At 40.4% G+C, this 25,459-nt stretch overlaps 1 protein-coding gene across 4 annotated transcripts in view; it reads right to left on the bottom strand.

Moving 5' to 3' along the window:
- Positions 1-3,981: 3,981 nt before the first annotated feature.
- LOC127055465 (core histone macro-H2A.1) overlaps positions 3,982-25,459 on the bottom strand; it is a 76,368-nt gene continuing 54,890 nt past the window's right edge. For 2 of the 4 annotated variants that reach the window (XM_050962450.1, XM_050962451.1), the window contains exons 6-9: positions 19,285-19,384; positions 13,760-13,849; positions 10,220-10,394; positions 3,982-4,721 (exon numbers count right to left, since the gene is read on the bottom strand). In XM_050962450.1, the coding sequence (XP_050818407.1) occupies positions 4,556-4,721; positions 10,220-10,394; positions 13,760-13,849; positions 19,285-19,384 (531 nt within the window). In that variant the 3' untranslated portion in view covers positions 3,982-4,555. Of the gene's footprint in view, positions 4,722-10,219; positions 10,395-13,759; positions 13,850-17,714; positions 17,806-19,284; positions 19,385-25,459 lie in introns of all 4 variants that reach the window. The other 2 variants (XM_050962452.1, XM_050962453.1) reach the window with 1 other exon arrangement.

The following is a 25,459-nucleotide window of genomic DNA, read 5'->3' as shown; positions in this document are numbered from 1 at the left end:
ACATCCAATCTCAACTTAAAACTAGTCACTGATGGAGAATCCACCACAACTTCTGGTAAATTGTTCCAATGGTTAATTATTCTCACCATTAAAAATGTATACCTTATTTCCAGTCTGAATTTGTTTAGTTTCAACTCCCAGCCATTGGACTGTATTATACCATTCTCTGCTAGATTGAAGAGCCCATTGTGAAATATTTGTTCCCCATGTAGATATCTATAGATTGTTACCCCGTCACTCAACCGTCTCTTTGTTAAACTAAACAGATTGAGCTCTTTCAGTCAATCACTATAAGGCATGTTTTCTAATCCTTTAATAATTATCATGGCTCTTCTTTGAACCCTCTTCAATTTATCAACATCCTTCTTGAATTGTGGGCGCCAGAGCGGAGCACAGTATTCCAACAGCCATTGCACCAAGCTAATATAGAGGTAAGATAACCTCTCTACTCCTACTTGAGATTCCACTGTTTATGCATTCAAGGATTACATTAGCTCTTTTGACAACAGCATTGCACCAGGACATCATGTTTTCTGCTGATTATCCACCATGACTGCCTGAATCTGTTGAGTCACGGCTTCTCAGGCTAGAGCACCCATTCTGTAAGTATGGCCTACATTTTTTGTTCCTAAATGTATTCATTTACACTTAGCCATATTACAATGCGTACTTACTTGCTTGTGCCCAGTTTACCAAGTGTTCCAGATTGCTCTGACTCAGCGACCTGTCCTCTTCGTTATTTACCACTCCTTCAATTTTTGCGTCATCTGCAAACTTTATCAGCAATAATTTTATGTTTTCTTCCAGGTCATTGATAACAATAGTAAAGAGAGTACCCGTCCCTGTGGGATCCCACTGGAAACACATCCATGCAATGATGATTTCCCATTTACAATGACATTTAGACCAACCAGTTGGCCAGTTTTTAATCCAATTTTAATCCACTTCCATCCACAGAATGGGAGTGCACTGGACACCAACTGTGTGGAGGCTGGAAGGCAGCTACTTGGATGCATGCTGGGTTAAGAACTGTCCCTTTAAAATATGAAGTAATAAAATTACCAAATCAGTTTTAACTATTTAGCGTTTGTTGGGCCTATTTCAAATGGGCTGATCATTTCTATTGACATGACTGAGAATAAATTCATGGAAGAGGAAAGATCTAGGTTGATACAAAGGAGCACACAGCTTAGTACTGCCCCTCTGAAATCAATGTCTAAATTCCTAATGACTTCAATGAGCGCAACATCAGGTTCCATAATTAGGATTAGTTGGAGGGAATTAAAGAAAAGGGAGAATTTAGGCTAAAGAAACTTCCTGTGAGGGGAAATCTATTCACCTGTGGAATTGTCTGCCAAGGAAAGTAGTGGAAGACATTTTATCTGGGACTTCTTTTAAAGCAGACAAAACAATGAAAAATGTTTTTCAAGGGAGAAACTTTCTGTTCACATGGAGATGGGGCATTTGCCTATTAGGACTTTTTCCACTGTGATTCGCTATCATCACTAACATAATTCACAATGGGCCAGATTATGATTCCCATTCTCACGATGATGACTACCTGACTTCACAAACAGTTGCACTGAAATAACAGGACTGCTTGTGGAGTACTCAATGTAAGTGTATTAGACTCAAAGCCAAAGACAAACTAGCCTTTTTAATTTGAATTGTATTCCAGTTTATTCAACAAACAGAAAAACATGTACTTGCCTTGATGTTGTAGAAGTAATAGTATATATTGGTTCAACACTTGGCGATGGGGAGCAATAAGGGGAGAGGTATTTTAAGCAGTTTTGAAACTATCTGAATTCTAATTGAAGTTGGATGTGCTGAATGGAACATTTGTGTTTTTCAGTGACCCTTTGGAAATGACATTTGTTCTAAAATCAGTCAACAATTCTGGTGTTAAACATTACACTATATATAAACTGCAAAGAAAAGACTGTGGATGTTGTAAATAGCACGGTGCACACAAGTTTTGATGTACAGAATCACAGAATATCAGAGTTGGAAGGGACCTCAGGAGGTCATCTAGTCCAACCCCCTGCTCAAAGCAGGACCAATCCCCAACTAAATCATTCCAGCCAGGGCTTTGTCAAGCTGGGCCTTAAAAACCTATAAGGAAGGAGATTCCAGCACTTCCCTAGGTAACCCATTCCAGTGCTTCACCACTCTCCTAGTGAAATAGTGTTTCCTAATATCCAACCTAAACCTCCCCCACTGCAACTTGAGACCATTACTCCTTGTTCTGTCATCTGATACCACTGAGAACAGTCTAGATCCATTTTCTTTACATCTGTATGTAAACATCTGAGTTGTACACATAGCATATACATCTCATCTGCATTATGGGAAGTCACAGATATACCTAAAGTCCATGTGAACCGCACTGACAAAATCAGCTTATTCCTCTGCAGCAAAACATTTACATCAAATATATTTTATGCTTTTACTTATTTTTCAATCCTTTTAGTGACATCTAGTGGAGTTTGTGCAAAATGCAGTTCTAGAATTCAGTGATTAGATTCTAATGTGACTGCAGTAAAAAAAACATTTTATTTAAATCCTATACCGGTCTAAGTGATTTTTTTCACTTCTACTTTCAATCTTTTTCCTTCAGGAATGTGTGGCATGACACTCTTAAGGAAAGATAAAAGACAACTAAACTTTTAACTCTCTCTCTCTCTGGCTCAAATTATTATCTACTTTATTCCCTCCCTCCACACCCCTTCCCCCGAAAAAATCACAAACAGCCCCACTGTCTGCTTAATCATTTCTTATTTGAAAACTTATCTATTCTTTCTGCACCTTGTAACACTTCTGTACAATCGGAATTACAAGCACACAGTGACAAACAATCTCAACAGAGGTCACGTGACCATAAATCGGATGTATCTGATAATTACTCAAAGTCAGATTCTGAACAGGATTGGATTCTGAGTTCGCTGAAGACAGTAAGTCATTCTATCAATGGGCTTTTGGATCAAGTCAGAATGAATTTGAAGGAATCTGTTTCATCAGCAAATATAATTCTCTGAACAAGAGTAAACATGAATTTTCTGTCTAGGAGATAGACGGGATGAGCACAAGGTTTCAAAGGAAAAACTTCTGAACAAGGCTAGCAGTCCTATGAAATATAGGTTTCTTATAACTTTTGAAACTTCCCCCCACCCCCAAAGTACAAATGACTGCTGTAAAGTAAGACTGGGGGAGGGATAGCTCTGTGGTTTGAGCATTGGCCTGCTAAACCCAGGGTTGTGAGTTCAATCATGAGGGAGCCATTTAGGAATCTGGGGCAAAAATTGGTCCTGCTAGTTAAGGTGGGGGGCTGGACTCAATGACCTTTCAAGGTCCCTTCCAATTTTAGGAGATTGGTATATCTCCAATTATTATTATAATTTTTTTTTACACAGATCTGATTTGGGCTTTGTGAACAATATGGCAACCAAATACAAAGTGGGCTAATAATACAAGGATTCATTTGTATTTGGGAAACACAAAACCCTTTACATAAAAACAGGCTAGTATTAGCTCTTGGAAGCTAATCTGGATCCTATATATCAATTTTTATAATCCAGTACCAATGATTAACAAATTACTCACCTACCTTCAAAACACATGGGAACAGTGTGGAGGCGTCAAAAAGTTATAACAGCATGCTTTGGATGAAATATTATTGATAACTAAACGTCTATTGACTTTCAAACTAAAAAGCAATGAAGTCAGGTACTGCATGGGAAACTTTTGAAGCACCTACCAGAAAATGATACCACTTATTTCAATTGATAAAGGCCTCATTTTCCAAGGTGCAGTTAAGTCAATGGGAACTGCAGGAGTTCAGCACCTTTGGGCACCAGGTTTGAAGTATTCTGGTTTGGATTTTGGATGGAAGTCCAGTGCATTTTGTCACCCATTCCATCCCCCCAAACCGTCGAGGTGTATCAAACAAAGGGTTAAAAAATAATTCAAACACACCAACGGTAACAGTTCAAACATTTTACTAAATCAATTCACACAAATCCCAAATTGCAAATATAATTAAAGACGACAGATTTTTTTGTTGTGTTTTTCCCCCCAGATTCATCATTAAGACAATAAACAAACAAATTAGTTTTGTAGCATGTGTTCTTTTTTTAAAAAAAAATGAAAGAAACGCCACGCGATGTATTGATAAAGCACCACAACACAGTTACAAAATAGGGCTTGCCGGCTTCTTCCACAAGTAAAAGACTACAGACTGCTAACAACGCTCTGCATCAATCCATACTTCATTAAAATAAAATTATAAAATCTCCAAGATTACACTAAAAATCAGACGATGCCTGGAATACAGTGCATTAACAGCAGTAATGCCAACTATCATCAGTGCCAACATAAAAACATTTTAGAAAGTAAAAAACCAACCAAAGAAAACCAACAACAACAAAAAAACTTTATTCCCCTATAGGAGCAAAATTTAAAATAAGGGGTGCTCTGCCTCACAATGAGTTAAGGACTGGGGACAGGGGGTGGAGAGAATGGGTAGGAGGAGGGCTGGTATTGTAGCTTTCTAGGCTTAGTTGGCATCTAGCTTGGCCATTTCCTGCACATAAATCCCTATACTCTCGCTGTCAAAGAGCACAAAGTACACTGTCTTGATTGAAGAGGACATTGTCGACACAAAATAGCTGGAAATGGCTTTCAGGATCAGCTGGGCAGCAGTTTGCTTCGGGAAGCCATTTCTAGGGGAGAGAAAGAAAAGAAAAGAAAGACTTGCACAGAAAGCTTTCGATAGACTAGCCTTGCAGCTTGCAAACAATATCTGGGAAATCTCTTGTATGTCGTATGGTAATTAAACCTCCAAAATAACAGTGTGTGAGTTCCAAATGGAATTCGGGTTTTAACTGTTTTTTAGCTATTGAGACATAGAGCTCAAATGCACTGGTAATTAAAAACACGTTTGTGGAGGAAAATACTCATAAAACAATAATCCTTTGCACTTTCATCCAAAGATCTTGAATCTCTCTACACGTTAATGAATTAAGCCTCACAAGACCCCAGTGAAGAAGTTATTTATTATCTTCATTTAACAGATGGGCATACCGAGTCACAGAGATCCAAAGGACTTGAGCAAAGCTGTTTGTGTATAAAGATATTTGCAGGCCCAGGAACAGAAACTATAGTTGTGACTCCCAGTCCCTTGTGAGAATTTCACAGTGATGTTTAAGTGGTATAAAGGATACTTACTATACTTTTTGCTTGCCAGATAGGAGGCCTAATGAGGCCCCTCTGAACTTCAGAGTTAAAGCCACGTAAGTTACACAATGCGAGAAGGTCATAAGTGTGAGAGACTAGTTCATCTAAATTAAACATCACCTCTTATCTTGTCTCCTTAATTCTATAATTACAGAAGTAGCAGGGCTGAAAATGCCCAGTTTTCAGAAAACTCATGGAAAGCAGCAGCAAAACCATTTTCTACTTGGGTGACTCTCTGATAGGCAAAAGGGGGTTGGCTGGCTGAAGCCAAGGTAATTTGAACCTTCTGCATCAAGTATGTTGAATTTGGTCCACGGTCTCCTAATGTAAACACAGTTGTGCATAGTAACTATGCAGCAGCTGGATTAATCAGATGAGACAGGGAACAGAAGAAATGAAGAAGTAAAGAAAGGAGCTGAATGGCATGGAGGAAGTATTTTTAAAGATTTACACGACACAGGAAACTGTAAAAATTATACTGACCAGCCACAGGTGTTCAATACTTTTACACAAGAATTATCCTACAGATTTCAAACAAATGTTTTGCCCCACTCCAGGTCACATCCTCTTCCATATATCTGGGATTCCAGTTCAACCCAATCTATTTTATGAAAGCCATTTGGCTCTATAAAAAACTTGTAAAATCTCCTGTCTCAAAAAATAAAATAAAATAAAAATGCAACCACCTAGTTACACTGCAGCAGTCCGATAACAGATCTGAATGTTGGCTGTGCTGACAATATGTGACAAGTCTTTTGCACATCTTGTATTGGGAAATATACACAAAAAGCAACTCACATTTTAAGCTCCACTGGAAACAATTGGCCCAACCCAGAAGAATGTCTCTGTGAACGTCTGGACTCTGCAGACTTGGAAGGCCACATAGGATGCCTACACAACAGCTCAACTCACTTTGTAAAAACACTAATCTGTTGCAAAGAGCCAACTACCCACTTCTCATCCTTGCATACCATTGAGCTGGGGTACAGTGCTGGAGGAATGAGAGTTTGCAAAAAGAGCTCTCCACCTCCTATCTCAGCGATTTTTTGCCCTTCCCCACTGGAACCAGAGAGACTGTAAAGCCAAAGAAACCCCATTCATGGCCACAAAAGTGGGAGGCAGAACAAATTATGGCAGGCCATGGGCCTCTGTGATTATGGGGGTATCTGTCCTATCCCAATTACTGGAGAGGTGTGGGTGGGCCCACAACATTGCTGGAGGGAGTAGGGGCCTTTGAGCACAAAAGTTAGGGTTTCCTTCACTCTGACGGTTTGGTTTCAGAGAAACATCTGGGCCTCCTCATTCCTAACCGTCAGCCCCACAGCTGCCACCATGAAGTTATTGCCACTTCTGGGAAAAGCATCTACAGCTGCATTACTTTGTTTCCTGACAGGCTGATTAAAGATTGAGGCACTTGGGTAGTTACAAGGCCCTCATTTACTGTGGTTGCTAAGAGAGGGTAGATGGCTTGTGGGGAGGCAGCGTATCTAGCGGACAGGCCACTGGACTGAGAGTCAAGGGTGGCTCTGCCAATGACCCGCTGGGTGCCCACTGGGCAAGTCACTTCACCTCTCTGTACCCGCTTCTCTTCCCCACCTTTGGCCACCTTGTCTATTTAGACAAGGGCTTTGGCGCCTGCTCTGTGTCTGCATAGTGCTTTCTGTTGTATAAGACATGCATTATAGGGAACAACAGTACTTGGTACATGGAAAAAGACAATGACTAAAATTTTCAAAATCGCCCACTGACTTTCAATGATTTAGGCTCTTAAATTACTTTTGCCTTTCAGAAAGTATTAGGAAAGGGTCAAAAATCTGCACCACTAAAAATTTTGCCACTGACTTTAATGAGAATAGGACAGGCACTAAGGAAACAAGGTTGGTTTTTTCCCTCTAAGAAAGTTTTACATAGTAAAGAAAAGGTTTTATTTTTTTTAAAGCCACTCTTACATTTAAGCAGAGAGAATGCTTACATCATAGTTAGGCTTGGCAGAATTAGATTTTGATTTTTTTGTCAAAATATACAAAGTAACTAGCCTTAAATCAAACTCTAACAAGTTCTCAAGCAGCATTTTTCTTATTCCACGTATCTATAGATTTCAATTACCATCAATACAAATTGTTTTTGTCGGTTTGTGTGTCTAGGGTGAAATCGGTTATCGATATTTACCTATAAAAATCTAATCCTTCCAAGCCTAATTGTAGTATTGGCGTTACTAAGATACTCACCTACTAGTAATACAAGGGAATACTACTCCTTACTTACAAACTGCACAACAGTGTTGGGAATTAGTGTTTGTCCAGCACTTTGAAGACATAGGGCCAAATTCACCCGTGGCATTAACAGATGCTACATCACTTAGCATTCATTGGATTATACCTGCACTGAATCTGGACAATAAATACTGTTTTATTCTTCAAGCTGCCTGTAGTAAACCTGGGATATTTCAAAACTGATGACATGAAATTGCACATGCTGTTCCCCTCTTATTAGAACAGGTTTCCTAAAGCTAGTTTAGCTGTCCTACTGAGGCGCACCCTACGTAGGAACAACCCAATCGTGGTGCACAGATGTCATAGGAGCTTTTATACCACTTACCCTCCCTGCTGTTGGCTTAGCAAAGAACAGGACATGTGGCCAGTATGCTTCTGTACTCCACCACTCCCCAGCTCCCTCTCTGGTCCCTTGTGGATGTTTCAGCCGGATATAAATTAGAGGGGCCTTCATGCTGTTTCTATTACAGGGTTACAGTAGGGGGACTTATGCAGACTAGTCCCAGGAGCAAAGGAGTGTGATAAAGTGTACAATTTTTGGCACGACCCAGGAATCCTGCTGCACCCCACCCCAATGGTGTCTCAATTAGATGCCAAGAGAGAATACAAGCAGGGCTCTGGGGACTTAATTCCTAGGATTAGGAGAGCTCCAGGATTAGATTGTAACCTCTATTTAGACTTAATTTCTTGGGGCAGGGACTGTTGTTTTGTTTGGTGTTTGTATGGTGCCTAGCACTATGGGTCCTGCTCCATGACTGGAGCTTTCACGTGCTATGATAATACAAATAAATAATAATAACCAGAGAGGCATTCACGTCTGCAAACTTACTAGATCCAAAGGAGTTTATTTAGGGTCAACGTGTTAGAAAGAGCAAAGAGAGACCTGGGGGGGTGAGGTGCTGACCAGAGACCAGTTTAAGGGCTTTCAGGGAAAACAGGAATTACTTGTATAGCGTTGCATTATTTGTATTTTGAGCTTAATTCTTGTAAAACTGCAGTTTGAGATTTTTGCCAAACTGGTGTCAATACAGATTAAAGTCAGAGCCTCTGGAATAAAACCCCATTCAGAGGGGGTGATTTTATATTCACACTGTACCTCTAGTAAACTTCTCTCCCTCATGGTTCTCCCTAGGGCTTTAAGCCACCTTTGCACAGCACCCCGACTTGTGCTCTCTGCAGGTTGGCCCTAGCTGAGCATCTGACTGCTACAAGCAAGCGATTTTATTTCCCCCCTGAAGTACAAAATGATTTATTGTAACTGCCCTCACATAATCCCATTCCTCAGCCATAAAAGAAAATGAAGCTGTTTACGTGAGTTTATTGGGTGATGTCTGTTTGGCAGATGTCTGTACCAGAACAGCTGTGTGCATGTGCGGCCTTTGGCGTCTGTTGTCCTTAAATCTTTATTTATTTTTAAAAAAAACTTTTTACTTTATAAAACAGTAGAGACAGAATGAATATATTCTCCTTCATAGAAATTAATTACATTCCACTTACCCACTTGAATTAAAGAAAACACCCAAGTGTTTATATCTCCCATGTTCTGAAGGCTGCAATCCCCAACCTTTTCATTGGCTTCAGTGAGAATTACATGCCTATGCCAAGAGAATATACCCCAAAATCTTGTCCGTCAGTCAGTCAGGCTCAGAATTGAATGTGAATGGAATGATTATTTGGGATTTCATTCTATTCAACAGCAATACACTCCTTGTAACAACAGCTTCTGTAAGTCATCCACTTGAGAAAAAAAAATACCATGTTCTGTTTTGTAAGGACTGCCATGTCAAGCAGTACACTTTGCATAAACATTGTTCTCCACAAAAAGTCTCCTTGAAGCTGCATAGTTACATCCTCTTAAAGTGACATATGCCAATGTTCTTTCTGTATGAGCTATTAACTTGTATATTTAAATCTGGTACGATGTATATCCCTTCTGTTTCAATAAAAATGATAGGGATAGTTTACATTTTATAGTGCAAATTATTCCAAAGGCTCCAACAGTGCTTTACACTGTATGAAGGATATACAGGAATCAATTCCCCACTGAAATAGAGCCCCTTTGGTGGGGTGGAGGGTTAAGGGGGAGAGTCCCAGAGCCTGGGCTCCAGCTTGCCCCAAAAATCTACAATGAAATTTTATAGCCTCACACCCTGAGCCCAGGAACCCGAATCAGCTGGCATGGGCTGGCCTCCGAGTGTTTTACTGCCATGTAGACATACCCTAGGTGTTTGACTGCCGATACTTAGACTAACACTAAGCCATGTCTTGTTTCTATCATACGACATATTCGCAGTGGTGCTGACTACACACTAAACCTTGGTAAGATAGATTCCTTTTCTTCATGTTTATTTTTCATGTTTTTGTTAGATTATTAAAATGTGTTAATTTTAAATATTTGAATGCACTCATAAAAATGCATTGTATTCACTTGAACGTATTTGCGTACTTCATGATTCTGCAGGGATTACTGTTAAACCTGCTCAAGTCTGAACTATGAGTCACTAGAGTATTTCACTTGGGATTTACTGGTTGAACTAGACTACAAGCAAGGGGCAATTTCACTGAAGAGATCGGAACTGAGTGAGTGAACAAGAATAAATCAATACTGCAGCAATGGGAGTTATGCCCAAGTAAGGGCTGGAGGACACAGGGCTGCATTAGAAAATCTGACCCACACCAAGTTAGGTAATAAGTTTGCATGACAACCTTACCTGCCACTGCCAATTGAAGGAAATGCAATTGACTTCAGCTTCTTTTCATCTGCCAGAGCCAAGCAGTTCTTCACTGTCTTTTCCAGCAGTTCCTCACATTTGTCCGAACCCCAGCCCGGGCTATTACAGTGGATCACAAATTTAGCAGGCAGTCCATGGCCTGCACTGACAACAGCTAGTAGGAAACAGAAAGTGAAATTTAATTGCTTTCATCTCATCAGGATTAAAAAAGTACATATGTGGCAGTGTGATTAAAACTGTAAACAGCTGACAGACACTGCTATAATCCCAGTGGATCCTTTATCATACAAATCAAATAGCCTGAAGAGATAACATGATTACATAGACCGTTTTACATTTGCTACCACGTTTTGTTGGAGTAATTTGTAAGTTACAATTATAACAGACCTCAATGAATAGAGAACAAGATCTATCACTGGCAATTTAGAGGACACATAAATTTGAAGTGGGCACTTTATTGCAACTTTCTTCTCATTTTATCAGATAATGTTACAAAGTTGGGTTGTCTGTTGGAGTATAAAACTGTTACAGGGCCGCTGTTGTTTTATTGTAATGTTACTGTCAAGTTACAGTATGTGCCAGGATGTTGTTCCAGACTCAAATTAACTACCTCTGTGATATTTAGAGGTTTGGTGTTAATATACAATCTGTTGAGCCAGCTTTTGATTGGACTGCAGCCCAAATGGCATCAAATGCAAAGATTATGATGTATCTATAAATCGACAGGAAAAGCTACAGTAATTATCCAGATGTTTTCTTTTATTCCCTGCCAATGCGACACACTTTCTGATTTAATATGAGCGAGTCTATTTTGTCTAATTTCAACAGAGTTTTGGATTCATGTTACTTTAAAATTTCTCTATCACATGCATCACCTCACCCTTGATGACTGATACAATGCTGTTTTCTAGTTTACCTCTTTCATTATTTAATGAAACAACTGTCCAGTATGGATTTATGGATTTACAGCATTTGATTTATTGTTTTTATGCATCAGAAGACAAGACCTTGCGTATGCCAGGGAATGGAAGAGGGCATTTTATGTGCTAATTATATCATGGCACCTCAACCCTGGCACAGATGTGCAAGAGACACAAGGACACCCCACAAATGGACTAGTGAGACTCAGGCTCAGTGAGTGCAGAGACAGATCCTGTGACTTGGGAATACAAATCTCCCAAGAGGACAGGGCAGGAAGCAGGGCTATGGTCTCACCGCCTCACCTTCCTCTGCACAGCTGGTTGGGTGCAGAGAAGGGAGCAGACTATGTGCATACCAGGGAGCTCAGGGCCAGATTGTGTGTCTATTCTGTATCTGCAGTTCAGTGGTGGAAAATACAGGAATTTTATTTTACTTACTTTGGTTCATTAAAAAAATGCCTATTCATAGGCTTAAGTACAAAGTTAGTCGCAAAATACAAACTTGAATAGCAGTTCACAGTCAGACAGACATCTAATTGCATCTGTGGCTGAAGCTATCTATGCCTACAAAATTGTGGGTACGAAATGGAGCTTGCTTCTAACAGTCAGACCTGCAAATGCTCCTCTTGGCAAGAAATTCTCTCTTCCATGCTGGAATGTTTATGGAGCACTTTGTTATTACAATATGGCCACCATATTGTAATAACAACTCCATACAATAACTCCTGGAGCCATATTATCACATATGGATATTATCCTGTAGGTGCTGCAAAAAAGAGAAAATAGACCTTGGCATGTGGAATTCTGACTGCAGAGGGGTAAATTTCTAAGGGGCAATGGAAGCACAAGCATTTGTGCACTTTGGGGCCTGCAGATGCTTAACATATTGAATAACCTCAGTGCGAGGCAATTTTGTCATAGTTAGCTCTAAAAAGTTGGCAGATTCAGAATATATCATAAATCCAAGAAAAATCTAATAAAGCCAGCAGACATCTCCAGTCAGCGGAATTTTATGTATCGTGCGACTCTGATGTGACCAGTTCAGTATCTTGTAATACCTTCAAACTGCAGGAGGAAAATACTGTGCCGACATGCCTCACTAGTTTTACTGTCTCTGAAATGGAGAGAGCCTTCTGATGGAACTATGGGGACTCTGGAGAACAATTGTTAATTATCCAAAGCAATTTTCACTTATTTCAAATTAAAGTGCTTTGAAAGAGGAAGTATTTTACAGTTTTCTATAAAACATACGAGGTCTGTGTGCAGAATTCTGCTACTGTTACAGCTATGCTCCAGGAAGAGAACGATGGTTTAGTCTCCACTATGGAACAGGAATCCCCAGAGACATGGGAAATGTCCAGTGGATGCTGGGGGCATGACTGGAGCCCACTATTTTCCAGTGGCCACATACTGGAGGTAGCAGTTTTTGCTGGCCTCAAAGAGCCCAAGCTGCCCAACTGGTCCCAGGATTGGGGAAGTGGATTTGTGACTGAGCGCCACTTTTCCTGCAGTCTCAGATACTACGCTGAGCCCAGTGTGGCTGGGTTTGTGGGTCTGGTTTATACAGTAATTAGGAATACCGTAGAGTCAAGAATATGGGAACAGTTCATTCTATAATTTTCATGAAAAAAGAACCATTAGTAACAAAGTAAGCATTATGTTTAAATGTATGTCTCCATTTTCAAGTTTGGACAAATGAGGACAGTGCAGTGAGTGTGATATGATAAGAACTGAGCAACTTGAAAGAAAAAAAGTGACGATAAACCGCAGACAAACAGTGATCATTTTTCCTGTCATATTCCAAGTCATAAATTCTGTCCTAGCTGTAGTCAGTATTCATTTAGTAAACTGCATGCACTGTATTTATTTTTACAGTGTAAACACAGATGGCAGAATCAGAATTCTTTATTCACAACATATATCAACAATTTTACAGATGGCCTAATATTACATTTTGAAATTCATCAAACTTTATTGCCCATATGCAAGATTTTCTCCTTTTACTGAGATATTGATAACTGGTCATCAAAAATTCATAAGCTGTTTGAAAGAATCGCATTTATACAGATGACTTAGGTCCCGACTCAACAATGCCCTTATGCGGATGCTTAATTTTAAGCGTGTGCTCAAGTTTGGGATGTAAGTATGTGCATTGCTGAAAAAGGATGGAACTGAAAATGTGTTTAAAGTTAAGCATGTGCTTATCACATGCTTAAGTGCTTGCTGTATTGAGGCCTTAAAGAGCAAGAATACTATCTTTAAGTATATAGATACACATGTATACAGGCATATGTTATCAATCACACACCAATATGTTTGTAAATAATGAATTTTTAGTTTTTGATATCACCACTACACCCCTTGACCATCACTTTAGGGTGAATACAGTGTTGTTTTTTACCTTTGAACACTCATATACTTAAACTATGTTGATGGGGGTCATGCAAGAAGAGAGAAACCCATGCAAGTGTTATGTTCAAATAGGTCTGTTTGTGACTGATTTATACATAATATACAATAAAACCAAAGTGAAAGTCAACTAGAAATCACAACGCATGCAGACGTTCTATTCATCCATTTTCAGAGATTTAAGCCTCACCTCCTGCTATGTCCAATGGCCCATTCTTTTTGCGAAGCTCAATGACGGCTTCCACAAATTCTTTGCCACCTTTCTTCTCCAAAGTGCTCCCTGAACAAAGACATATTTTAGTTTATCCGTCTGTTCCTGAGTTGCTAAAACAGACATGTGATTCATTGTTTTAGATGGTCATATAACCTAGATTTTTCTGTCCAAACATCTTTTTGGGGACTGCAAAGTAAGATCTAAACCTTTTGGGACTTTGGAGTTAACTAGTCATTTAAAAATAAATCCCACCAGGACCTCGCATTTGTATCCCTTCTCTAACACTCATATTCTGATTTAAATGTCAACATGTGTGGTGACATTCCTAGTAGCCTCCATACCACATAGTTCCTGGTACCATGCTGTGTTTCATTGGCTAGTTCAATGGTGACTGATGGTTCATAATTCTTCCCCTAGGATTCAGTTCCCCTTTCTCTTATAAATTGTTTTAAAGAGCAATTTGCCACAATAAGAACTTGAAACTCACCTGATCTTGATCCCTGACCCCAACAGGTGGCACCAGGAATGAAACAGTCTCGTGAGTGCAGCGGGCTGCTTTACTTGGCAACTGCCCAGCTTGTTGAGCCACCTTTAACCAAGAGGAAGAGCCTCAGAAATAAGGAGAATCTCTAAGGAACATACTCCTCCAATGAACTCCGCTAACTACTGCTAATGAGCGGGGGACACTGTCACTCTGGGAGGAAGAGAGCTGTGCAGTGTTTCAGGGCAACAAAAGGTGCAGTCTACAAAGGCAGTCCAACATGAAATGGTTTAGATCTTATTTTGCAGCTCTAGTTTCATATATTAATATAAAAATAGCCCAAGAAAACATTTCCCTAACTACTTAAGCATCCCAAACCATTTAGCACTGTGCACATTTATTATAAGATAGGCAAAATAAGAAGTGGTATCAAAGTTTCTGATTTGTGATATTACTTTGAAAACGGATTTAAAATAAATAAATAAATAAATAAATCAGAAATAGAAACTGTAGTAGAGTCACACATTTATTTGGTGAAGCCCATTCATTTTACTGATTGGGAAGGGAAACTGCATTTTCTGATGGAAATGCACATATTGTATGCTCAGTGAAGCAGAGACCCTCCTACGAGATTCATTTTGCTAAGCAGGGCTACAATTCTAAGAGCTAACAGCACTGCAGCAGCCTGCTTCTCTTTGACATCATTAGCCGTCTTCCACAATTAATATTAAAAGTTTGTTAAATAACTGCTGTCTACTGACTTTTTGACTTTGACTCTGCTTTTCTTAAATGCAGTTTATTCTACTGCATTTGGATGCTAATAATTTTAGAAAGTACGCATCCTATGCTCTTTCGCCATAACTGATGGACACTGGGCATTTTGTCCAAGTATGGACTGCAAAATCAGATCCTTGGCATTTTGTCCTAGTATGAACCCAAAATCAGTTCAGCGTTTAAATTATTCACAGTAAACATCTCAACTTTACACCTAAATATTTTGGTCTAGGGTCATTTTCACAAATGAGTGCAACTTTCCTGATTACCTCCATGATATCTCAGAAGTTACCTGCACATCCACTAGATATGTTCCAAATGGCACATTTTTATACCTATAGTTGTAGAATCAGGGGAACTCTTACGTCTGAGCCGACTGGGGATAAAGCGGAGTTGCACCATCTGAATAGAGTATTATGCCTTAGAAGTATTATGCCTTTGAAAAACATATCTTGATAGGGCTGGAAGGATGGAGGGAGTATTTAACAGGCCTAGCCAGTGCCGCCCACTGTGCAGCCACTCCAGAGTGTAAAGGGATGAAGGAAAATGAGCTTTCACTCCACCCAGAAATACCCTATTTGGGGCTGTTAGTGAATCTGACTAGAACTGGGGCACACACTGTGCAGGGACCATGTACCCTCTAGCACAACCACAGAGAATCTACAGAGAAAAAAGGGATATTAGGTCACTGAGTGACAGCACTCTGCCATTATAGCATTGTTGTACACATAATGGCATTTTGTCTGGATTACTTTTAATTGTGTCAAGAAATGGAGCTTCTACCCCTTCTGATGAAGATTCATTTACTGTGAAAACAAAATCTATAAAATCAATTTCTTTAAAATTGTGGTTTCTCTTTTCGTATAACAATCCAAATATTTATCTCCTTGCAGATGTGGTGAAAAGAAAAAGTATTTCATACAGATCAATAATAATTTCTGCACCTATTCCTAAATTAAATTCAGCCTTTTTGACTGATAGTGAAGTTTTAATTTTGCATTATACTTTACAACCTTCTTGTGCAATTATGAGCCGTATCTAGAAAAGGGCACATTGTATTCAATCATTTCCCACTACATTAGTAAGGTTCTTGGTGAAAGTCTTGCTTCACAGCTTCAAGGTTAGTGGCTTATTTACTCACAAGCATAAATATGTGTTACTTCCATGAGAGTAAGGTCATTATCTCATGCTTTCCAAGCAGGCACGGGTATCAGTGTTGAAAAACAGCCTAAGCAGAAATTTAGGCTTGTAACATTTTCAGGATAAACCCACAGTACATTTAATTGTTAGAAGGATGGTAAAAGTTAATATTCGGAAGCTAAGCATTTGTGCATTTTTATTCTTTCTTCCAGCAGTCAGATGTAATTAGAACATACATGAAAGCATAATCAGTGCATTTTTCATGGAAGTTTCTTTGTCCACTAGTTTCAAAAGCATCTCTTCAAAAGGTAAGAGACGAGTACATTGGCTAGCTGAACCTTATAGACTTTAGAAGCGTATTATTCAAATACAGAATATTCCTGTATTTTATTTTTGAGGCTTCTGTGTAATTTCCTTTAGCCAGCTAGTCTACATCTGCACCAGCTCAAGCTGTTGTCTCTGCTGCTCTAATAAGCTGTGCAGAATTGGGTTTGTCTGGATGTTGCTTGGAAGAGAGGTCTTTCAGGAAAACCCAAGGTGCTGAAGGAAGTGCTGATCCTGTAGGAGACACTCTCCCCTTGAAGACAATAGTGAAATAACATCCCAAGCATTAAGGCGCCCTGTGCGGACAGTGGTGATGTGGTTAAGTTCAGTGGTAAAATGAGGTTGTGATCCCTGTTGTCACATCCTACTATAAGGGTAGGTTGCTACTCTTAGCAGCAACTTTAATATTCAGTCCAAATTCCAGTCTGCATAATTCCATTCTGCCTTAAGTTTTCCAGGCAGGTTCAGTACGATCTAATACTCTTTTGCTCCGTCCTCTGTCTACATTTCTATTCTAAAATTTGAGAAGTGCTTTAAAATCATTGAGATACAAGGTGCTTCTCAGGGAATTAGGTGATTAAAAATAATGAGTTACACATCTTAATGAATCTTAAGAATAAAAAATTAAATGGAACTCCTTGAGTCATTCTGCCTCCCGTGCATTCTCTCTTTGGTCTAGCATGTCTATGCAAGTGTACATGAGAATACAGAAACAGCTCATGAGAGCCACAAATACAATTGAGCTGTAGGTAAAATGTGACCAGATGACTGAGCATATGAATTTAGAAATTCCAGAGAGGCCACCCCCAAGATGTCAGATGTGAACACCTCATATTTGGTGAGGAGTGGGGAAACGGGATGTAAGTCAGAAATCTGAGGGATCTGGCCCAACTTTATTCAAGTCTAGGCATTTACACAGCCAAAACAAACAATCCTGTAGTATCCTTTAATTGGGCACACATGAGCACTGCACCTCTGTTTCTTGCATTTTGGTTTTGGTTGTGCATTCTATAACTTTGCTTTTAAAAGTCTGATCTGACTATGCAAGTCAGAGCTGTCCAATGACTTTGCATTTACTTGCTTGTTTTTGCGATCAGTCAGGACTGCTGGAAGCGAGAAAGGAATGCAGATCTGCATAGCTTGGACAAGCTTGTTGCTGCTGATTGACCATGCACACACATACAAACTCTGCAGCACTGAACTTTCCATTACCTACTTCACCACCGGTGTAGAAGTCAGAGTTTGTCGGGTGAACGACAGCATCACTGTCGATCGTGGCAATGTCAGCCTGTACAACTTGCAACTACAACAGGTAAACAAATGTATATCAACCACGTTGGACAGAGACCGAGGACAGGCTCTACATTTACACATGTACCAACGTCCATGTTTTCCTACCTTTACATCTCCAAACCTCGGGCCAAGAGAGTATTCTGAGTGGTGTGTGCAAGTCTGTATAAAGAAGGGTGTGTGGAGAAGAGGAGGAGGAATGTTGAGTATGACATGGTTAAATAAATGTTTGGATGACAAGTCAGAGCAATCACATGAGATCATTTCGAAAGTTTCAAAACCATCTAAAAACCCCATTTCACTTTGCAGAAACCTCTAATACCAGCACCCCACAGACCATGACACTAAAATATGGTATCTGTTTAAAAAGAAATTCTGGATCATCAAGTCAAACAAAATAATTAGTTTCTCCATTTTTTGCCACCATTGCTGTCACTTCTAAATTTGCAATTTTCATCATGTTGTCAGCTTCTAAAAAGAAAGTAACCTTCATGTTGGGGGAAAATATTTTCAGGCAGAGTTGTCCTTTTAAAAACAGAGCTGAATAATTTTTTTTAAAAATCCACATTTTATCCATCTAATTAAGTTAGATTTTAAAGGTTTTTTATATTTTCAAAAATATGTGCATGATGTAACCTTCCTGTATCTTTGTCTTGGTAATTTACACATATACATTCATGTATAAAATGCAGTGAAAATGGAACCAAATTTACTGTTCCATTAAGGAAATCTGTAAAGTAATAAAAAAGATATTAAAACAGGTATAAAACAGATATTAAAAATAGTATTTCATGACGTGTATCTAGATCAGTACTTTTTTTTTTTTTTTTTTTTTTTTTAAGTAGACAGACTTCTGCTGAAGGGTAATATTTTATTTGAAACAGAGTGGAAGCCATAAAAGCAATACACCGTACACTGTAATATATTTTCAAGTTTTATGCTGCTATAAAATCAGTATTGGTTTTCAACTGAATATGAAGGTGATGGAGAGGGGTAATTGAAGACTAATGAAAACATACAACCCAGTTGATTGAATTAAACATGAAATCAAGGTAGAAAGCCAATTTGGGGGATTATTTGATCAGCCCTCTTTACGAATTTCTGTGTCTACTTTGAAAAGGTGGGATTGCAGGTAGAATGGAGAAACTGCTTATTTTGAAAGTAATCTGACAAAGAATATTTTTATCCTTAATGAATCCACATAAGAACCCCCCCTCAAAGTAGCTAACAGTCAATTATGAGCATTATGGAAAGGAATTTAGATGACTTCTTATTTTAATTGCAATCAACTTGAAGACAATCACTAATAATTAATATACAAATATTTAGATTTGGTGCAAATCATGCTTCTTAACTGAATTCTCCGGGTTCTACTTTCTTGAGCACTTAAGAATTTGAAGTTATATTTTAATGCATGAAGTCCTGGAGAATAAATTCTGGGTTCCATAATTTTCATGTGACCATTAGTTGTGTCAACCCATTCCCCATTTACCTAGGTCATCTTTAAGGTCAATGTCAGCATTGGTAGGATTGATAATGGCCTCCACCTCAAAGCCGGCTAAATTACTGATTTCACTGTGAATAAGGTTCAGCTGAAAAGAAAAGCATGAGGTGGGAAATAACAGGACAGCTGGGAAATCAGAGAAGCTGCAGAAAAGTAAGCTTTGCAACACAGATGGAGATAGCATCACTGCAAATAAATACGCAAAATAAAGTGCAGGTCATAAAAGGGGTTATTGGTCCAACAAAGAATCAATTTCGAACACAAGACTCAAACATTGTTCTGTATATGGAAAGGAAGTCAATGTTCTTGTTAATGAGCTTTGCTCTTATACAGTGTATGTTTTATGTTCAGAATTGTTTGAAATTCCTGCACTGACATGATAAAGGATAAGCCATTCCCCCTTGAACTCCTGGCTCAAAGATACTCTCACGACTTCTTATGCATCAAGTTGAGACAGGAATTCTTTAGATAGGCCAGGACTTTTAATAGAGTACATGGTGGTTTTAATGGGTCTCCCCTTCTTTACTTAATCCATTAAGTGTGAAGATGTTCTGGAGAAATCAGATATTTATTTCCAATGACACTGCCAGTCTTTCCTTTTTAGTCACAGAAGCAGACATCATGATCTGCACCTTAGTACCTTAAATCTTCATTTGTCCTGGACTGCGTTATATTGGTAGAAGGGCTGGTGAAGTAGCACCACTGAGTAAATGGAAGGCTCTGTCTGTATATCTGCGATGTTTATGGTGCATGCTTGTGCTGCAATCCAGTGCAATATTTTTAGTGGCTCTACTTTTTCTTTTAGTTAAATATTTTTCTGCCTGCAGCCTGTGAACTATACTCCGCATAGGGCTGTCTTTTAGACATCCCCACAGCCATCAGTATTAGGAGGATTTATCATTGGTATGTATCAGGGTGATGGAAATCAATTAGCACAGGCATCAGGAGATTAACCTCACATTTATATCTTAAGTTCTTTAAAAATGAAACTATCAAGTGGAATCTCAGGCAATATAGTTTTAACATCTAGCAACATGTTTTGAGCAAGGCATATTAAGTGTTCATTAAATCACAAGTCATGCTCAAATAAGAAATATATGCCTTGTGCCACAACTGTGGTTGAGATGTGAGTCCCTATAGATGCCCCACTGTCAATGCACAATTTACCTCTTGAGCCTTGATTGGAGATTTTCCATTAGCAATGGCCATTTGGCCCCCACATGCACTTGATACAAGCTCGTGCCTAAGGTACACTGAGCTGTGTGGGTGAACTGCCCTCAGTTCCTTCTCTATCTGAATGTCCAACAAAGGACAATCCGAAGCCGAAGGGAAGGTGGGTCAGTAGTGGAACACCCAGAGGTGGACACATCTCAAAGAACCACAGCTACTGCAAAAGGTAACCTCTTCTTCTTTTTCTTCGAGTAGCATCTCTATGGTTGCTCCACCTCAGGTGACTCCCAAGCAGCATCACCACAGAGAGGAGGGGGCTTAGGAATTGATTCGAAGATTGAAGACAGTACAGCAGTACCAAGCACCACATCAGATCTGATGAGGTGGACCAAAACACAGTGTTTAGTAAAAGTAGGCACCTTGGCCCATGTAGTAGCTCTGCATATTTCAGACACTGGAATGTGGTTAACTAAAGCTGCAGAAGTTGCCAGAACTGACAGAGTGTGCTATTATCCACTGGGGAGGTAAAGCACCAGCTTCATTGCAGAAAACAACAACACACACAGAGATTCAGCCTCCGTGTAGATATCACAGACCCCTTGGATCTCTCTGTGATGGAGACAAACAGTCTAGGTGATTCTTGAAATTATTTGGTCCAATCTAGATAAAAGGCCAATGCCCGCCTCACATTTAAAATATGAAAGGAGGTCTCCTGCTGAGTTTTATGTGGATTGGGAAAAATACTGGTATATGAATAGATCAGTGAAGATGTGAATTGACCACACTGTAGGTGAGAATTTTGGGTGCAGCCATAAAGAGACCTTGTCCTTGAAAAATACCATTAATGGAGGGTCTGCCAGCCAGGTCCCAATCTCCCCAATCCTGCTAGTTGATGTGATAGCTACTAGAAAGGCTGTCTTCATAAATGAAGCAAGGAGCAAGCTGCAGGTTCCCTAAACCTTTAATAAATCTTGAGGACATAGGGTGAGCAAATATGGAAAACCCTTCTAGTGGGTGATGAAATGCTGATATCGCAGCAATATGAACCCTAATAGAGCCAGTTGATAATACTGATTTCTTCAAGTCCAGCAGGTAATCCAAGATGTCTGACAGTGAAGAGAATTCAGGCACAAGATGGTGACGGTAACATTAGTGGTTGAATCTTTTCCATTTCTGAAGGCAACTAATTCAAGTTGACTCCCTTCTAATGTTTAGTCATACCTGTTCTCCTATAGGGCAGGTAGATTTTAATTCTGTGAACCACCTAGAAGCCATATGCAGAGGTGGAGGACCCCTAGGTTTCTGTGAAGCATGCAACCTGCATCCTGGGAGACCAGATGACAGATGGTAAGAAGCTTGAATGACAGTTGGACACATAGGTGAAGCAGGGAAAGATACCAAGCCTGTCTTAACTAGGTTGGTACTATAAGGACAGTCCTGTCTTTGCCCTGTCTAATCTTGTTAACCACTCTTCGTATTAGTGGTGTTGGAGAACAGGCTCTTCATCCAAGGAAGGAGAAAAGGAGTCCTCAAAGCATGGTGACCTAGACCGCCTCTGGAGCAGAATGGGATAATTCTTGTTTTTGAATGGGTCCACCTCTGGAAGTCTTCACCTTTGGAATACCCCATGAAGAATTTTAGTCCAATGCCCATTCATCGTCCTGGGAGAAGCACTTGCTGAGCATATCAACTGTGCTATTCTGGGCTTCAGGAAGGTAAACAGCTGAGATCTGAATCTGATGGCTTCTATACCAGTTCCATAACTTTATAGCTTCAGTGAACATGGAAGGAGTTCTTACTCCTTGTTTGTTGATGCAGAATATACAAGCCACATTGCCTGTCACGATCCTGATTGATTTGCCCCTGATGAGTGGCAGCAACCGAAGACATACGTTCCTGACTGCTTTGAGTTCCAACAGGTTGATATGGGGACCAGTTTCTTTAGGTGATCATCTGTCCAGAGTTGTCAGGGTTTGGAGGTGTGCTCCCCACCCTAAAGTGATGCGTCTGTCACAGTTACTGCTAGCGCTGGGTGGATGAAAGCGATGGCTGTGCAGACATGGAGCTGATTTTTCAACCAGACTAGGGAGTTCTTCAACTGGAGGGGAACTGTGACCTGTTTGTCCAAACTGTCTCTAGTTGACGAATAGATCCTTTTGAACCAGCCCTGAAAGCAGCAAAAAGGTGAAATCTTGTTACAAAGGTGAAAGCTGTCAACTGCAAACAGTTCCTTACTGTGGATCAGGGATTTCCTTGAATTGTCATGACCAGATTTGTCAAGGTTATGAATCTGCCCACTGGGTGCCAATGAACCAAAGTATACCCCTATAAATTGCATTATCTGTACCAGAGCGAAGAGGAGTTTTTGGTTTGCTTTTTTTTACATTCAGCTGGAGACCCAAGTCCTAGAAGAGAGTAAGAGCTGCCTGGGTGGAGGTCAGCACTGCTTTGTAATATTGGCCCTTAAGTAGCCAGCTGTTGAGATACAGAACAACTAAAATCGACTCTTGCCAAAGGAAAGCAGCTACTACCACTAGAACCTTTGAGAACACTTTGTAGCCGAAGGGGCAAGCTGAGGGGAAAGGGAAGTACCTAGCATTGAAAACGCTCCTGGCCCAGGATAAAATGTGTGTATTTCTTGTGAGCTGGGTGAATCACTATATGGAAATAGGTGTCCTGTATGTTGAGGGCTGAAAACCAATCTCCTCCTCTAGAGAAGGAATTACAGCTGCCGGAGTCGTCATCCTGAACTTCTGAGACTTCACTAATTTGTTCAGTCATCTTAGATGTAAGATCGGTCTCCACCCTTCATCCTTGGGCATGAGCAAATACTTCAAGTAAAACCTTTTCCCCCTGCAAGGGGATGGGACAGGCACTATCGCTCCTAAATGAAGGAGAGAATGCACTTCTTGACTCAGTATAGTCTCATTAGAGGGGTCATTGAAGAGGGACAGGAAGGGGCGTGGCAGGGAGGGAGGGACATAAAGTGGATGGTGTAGCCCAATTTTATAACCTTCAGGGCCCATTTGGCTGTTGTAATATGATGATAAGTCTGTTACAAGTGGGAAAGGCAGTCTCCAAAAGTGGGAAGGTCAGTGAAATTTGAAGCTTGCCAGCTAGAGGTGAAAAATCAAACCCTTGACCGACCTGTCAAAATTGTTGTGATGACTGGATACTCAGTTAAGGAGGGTGAGGAGCTCTCTTCCTCTGGAATCTTTATCTCTTTCTAGTGGGTTTGGCGGTCCAGTGAAATTCAGACAACTGGGCCAGGCGCGATCTCTGAGCAGTTAGAGACCTGCAAAATCTCCTCTTGTTCTTAGCTGTTTATATATCCAAAGATGTCAACATGGCCCTGGGGTCCTTCAGTGTGTGTCAGGACTCATCTGTAAACCCCAAGAAGCACTTCTGACCATCAAATGGGAGGTCCTCAACAGTATTCTTATCTTCTCTCTCAGGAACCTCAACAGCTGGAGCCATGACACCCTGAACCCTGTGGAGATGGATCTGGTTGCAGTGTCTGCGGCATCTAAGGACCCTTGGAGAGAGGTTCTGGCTGATAACTGACCCTCCGTGATGATGGCCTGAAAGTGTTCCCTATGCTCATATGTAAGATGATCAATAAAGGCAGCAAACTTCTTGTAATTCATGAAGTCATACTTGGCCATGATCACCTGATAGTTTGAGATCTCAAACTGGAGGGTGGCGGATGAGTAAGCCTTTCAGCCAAAAGAGATCTAATCTCTTCTGGTCCTTATTGTACGTAATGTACAGTAATGCAGTTTGCCCCTCTAATTTACAACATCCACTACCCGGGAAATAGGCGATGGGTTGGAAAACAAAAATTCTGAGTCCCCAGGAGGGACATAATATTTCTTATCCACCTATTTGCAAGTTGGAGGGATAGTGACAGTTTGCCACATAGTCTTCATTGGATGGAGGAGCACTCCATTAGCAGGTAATGCAACCTAGCTGAGTGTTGCTGACTGCAGAATGTCCAGGAGCCTGTGTTGTGAGTCTTTAACCTCCTCAAGAGGTATCTGAAGGGTGTCAGACACCCTTTTCAAAAGGTCCCGAACTGATGAAAATCATCGACCATCAATGATAGTGAAGGCATGATTGACTTTTCCAGAGACAAGGATGAAACAGGAGTTGAGGGGTGGCCTCCATATCTACCCTAGACTCCTATTCTTCAAAGGTCTCCTTGTGTCGTGGGAATGGTATAGGAGACCCCAGCCTCTTAGTGCAATGGGAGGTTTGGCAAGTTATTGCCAATATGCTGCCCAAAGAACCCAGTAAGGCCATTGGGGGTGGGGGGCATCTAGAAGAGGGGATTACACTCAGGGCTGAACTTACCATTCCTGTTGTGGTACCTTGTCAAAGTACGGGTTCCTGGATGGAGATAGAGGAGAACCCTGCCCTGATAATGAGGAGACTGACTGAATGTCCCCTTCATTCTCCTCAGTGTTCCCCCGGGAGTGGGGGTGGGCCTTTTAGCAGCTGATTCCTTCTGGTGGGAGACAGAGCTCCTCTTTTTTGGAGCGTTCCTTGAGTCCTCTGCTGTCTTCCCCCTTTTACGGGAGACTGGGCTGAGGCTGAAGGGGTGCTGGATCTGTCCGGACACAGATGTATCGGGGGTGGAGGGAGGTGTCTTTTGACATGACTCAGAAGCAGGTTGAAGGGAGTGTTCCATCCTCCATTTGGTCTCCTGATTCTTCCATGCTAAACATGAGAGGTTGGTGAAAGTTACCCTTTTGGGCGATATGGGACTCTCTGAAGCAAATGGATACATGTCAAGTGGCTGTCGCTGACCAGGAGAGGCAGCATTTGAAACCTGGTGAGCCAGGCATACCCAGCCAGGCCAAATAGGTTCTCTGGAAAAAAGGGTGAAAAAACCCAAGCCCCTCACTACTATCTAACTAATTCTATACTAACACTAACTAGAAACACTGAACTAACTAAAACAACAACTGTAGAATACGCTAAGCTTACCAAA

Source organism: Gopherus flavomarginatus, chromosome 7 (assembly GCF_025201925.1).
Source record: "Gopherus flavomarginatus isolate rGopFla2 chromosome 7, rGopFla2.mat.asm, whole genome shotgun sequence".
In the NCBI taxonomy this organism is placed as follows: Eukaryota; Metazoa; Chordata; order Testudines; family Testudinidae; genus Gopherus; species Gopherus flavomarginatus.
The sequence above is the reverse complement of the archived record's forward strand: the minus strand, read 5'-3'. Positions and strand labels throughout refer to the sequence as shown.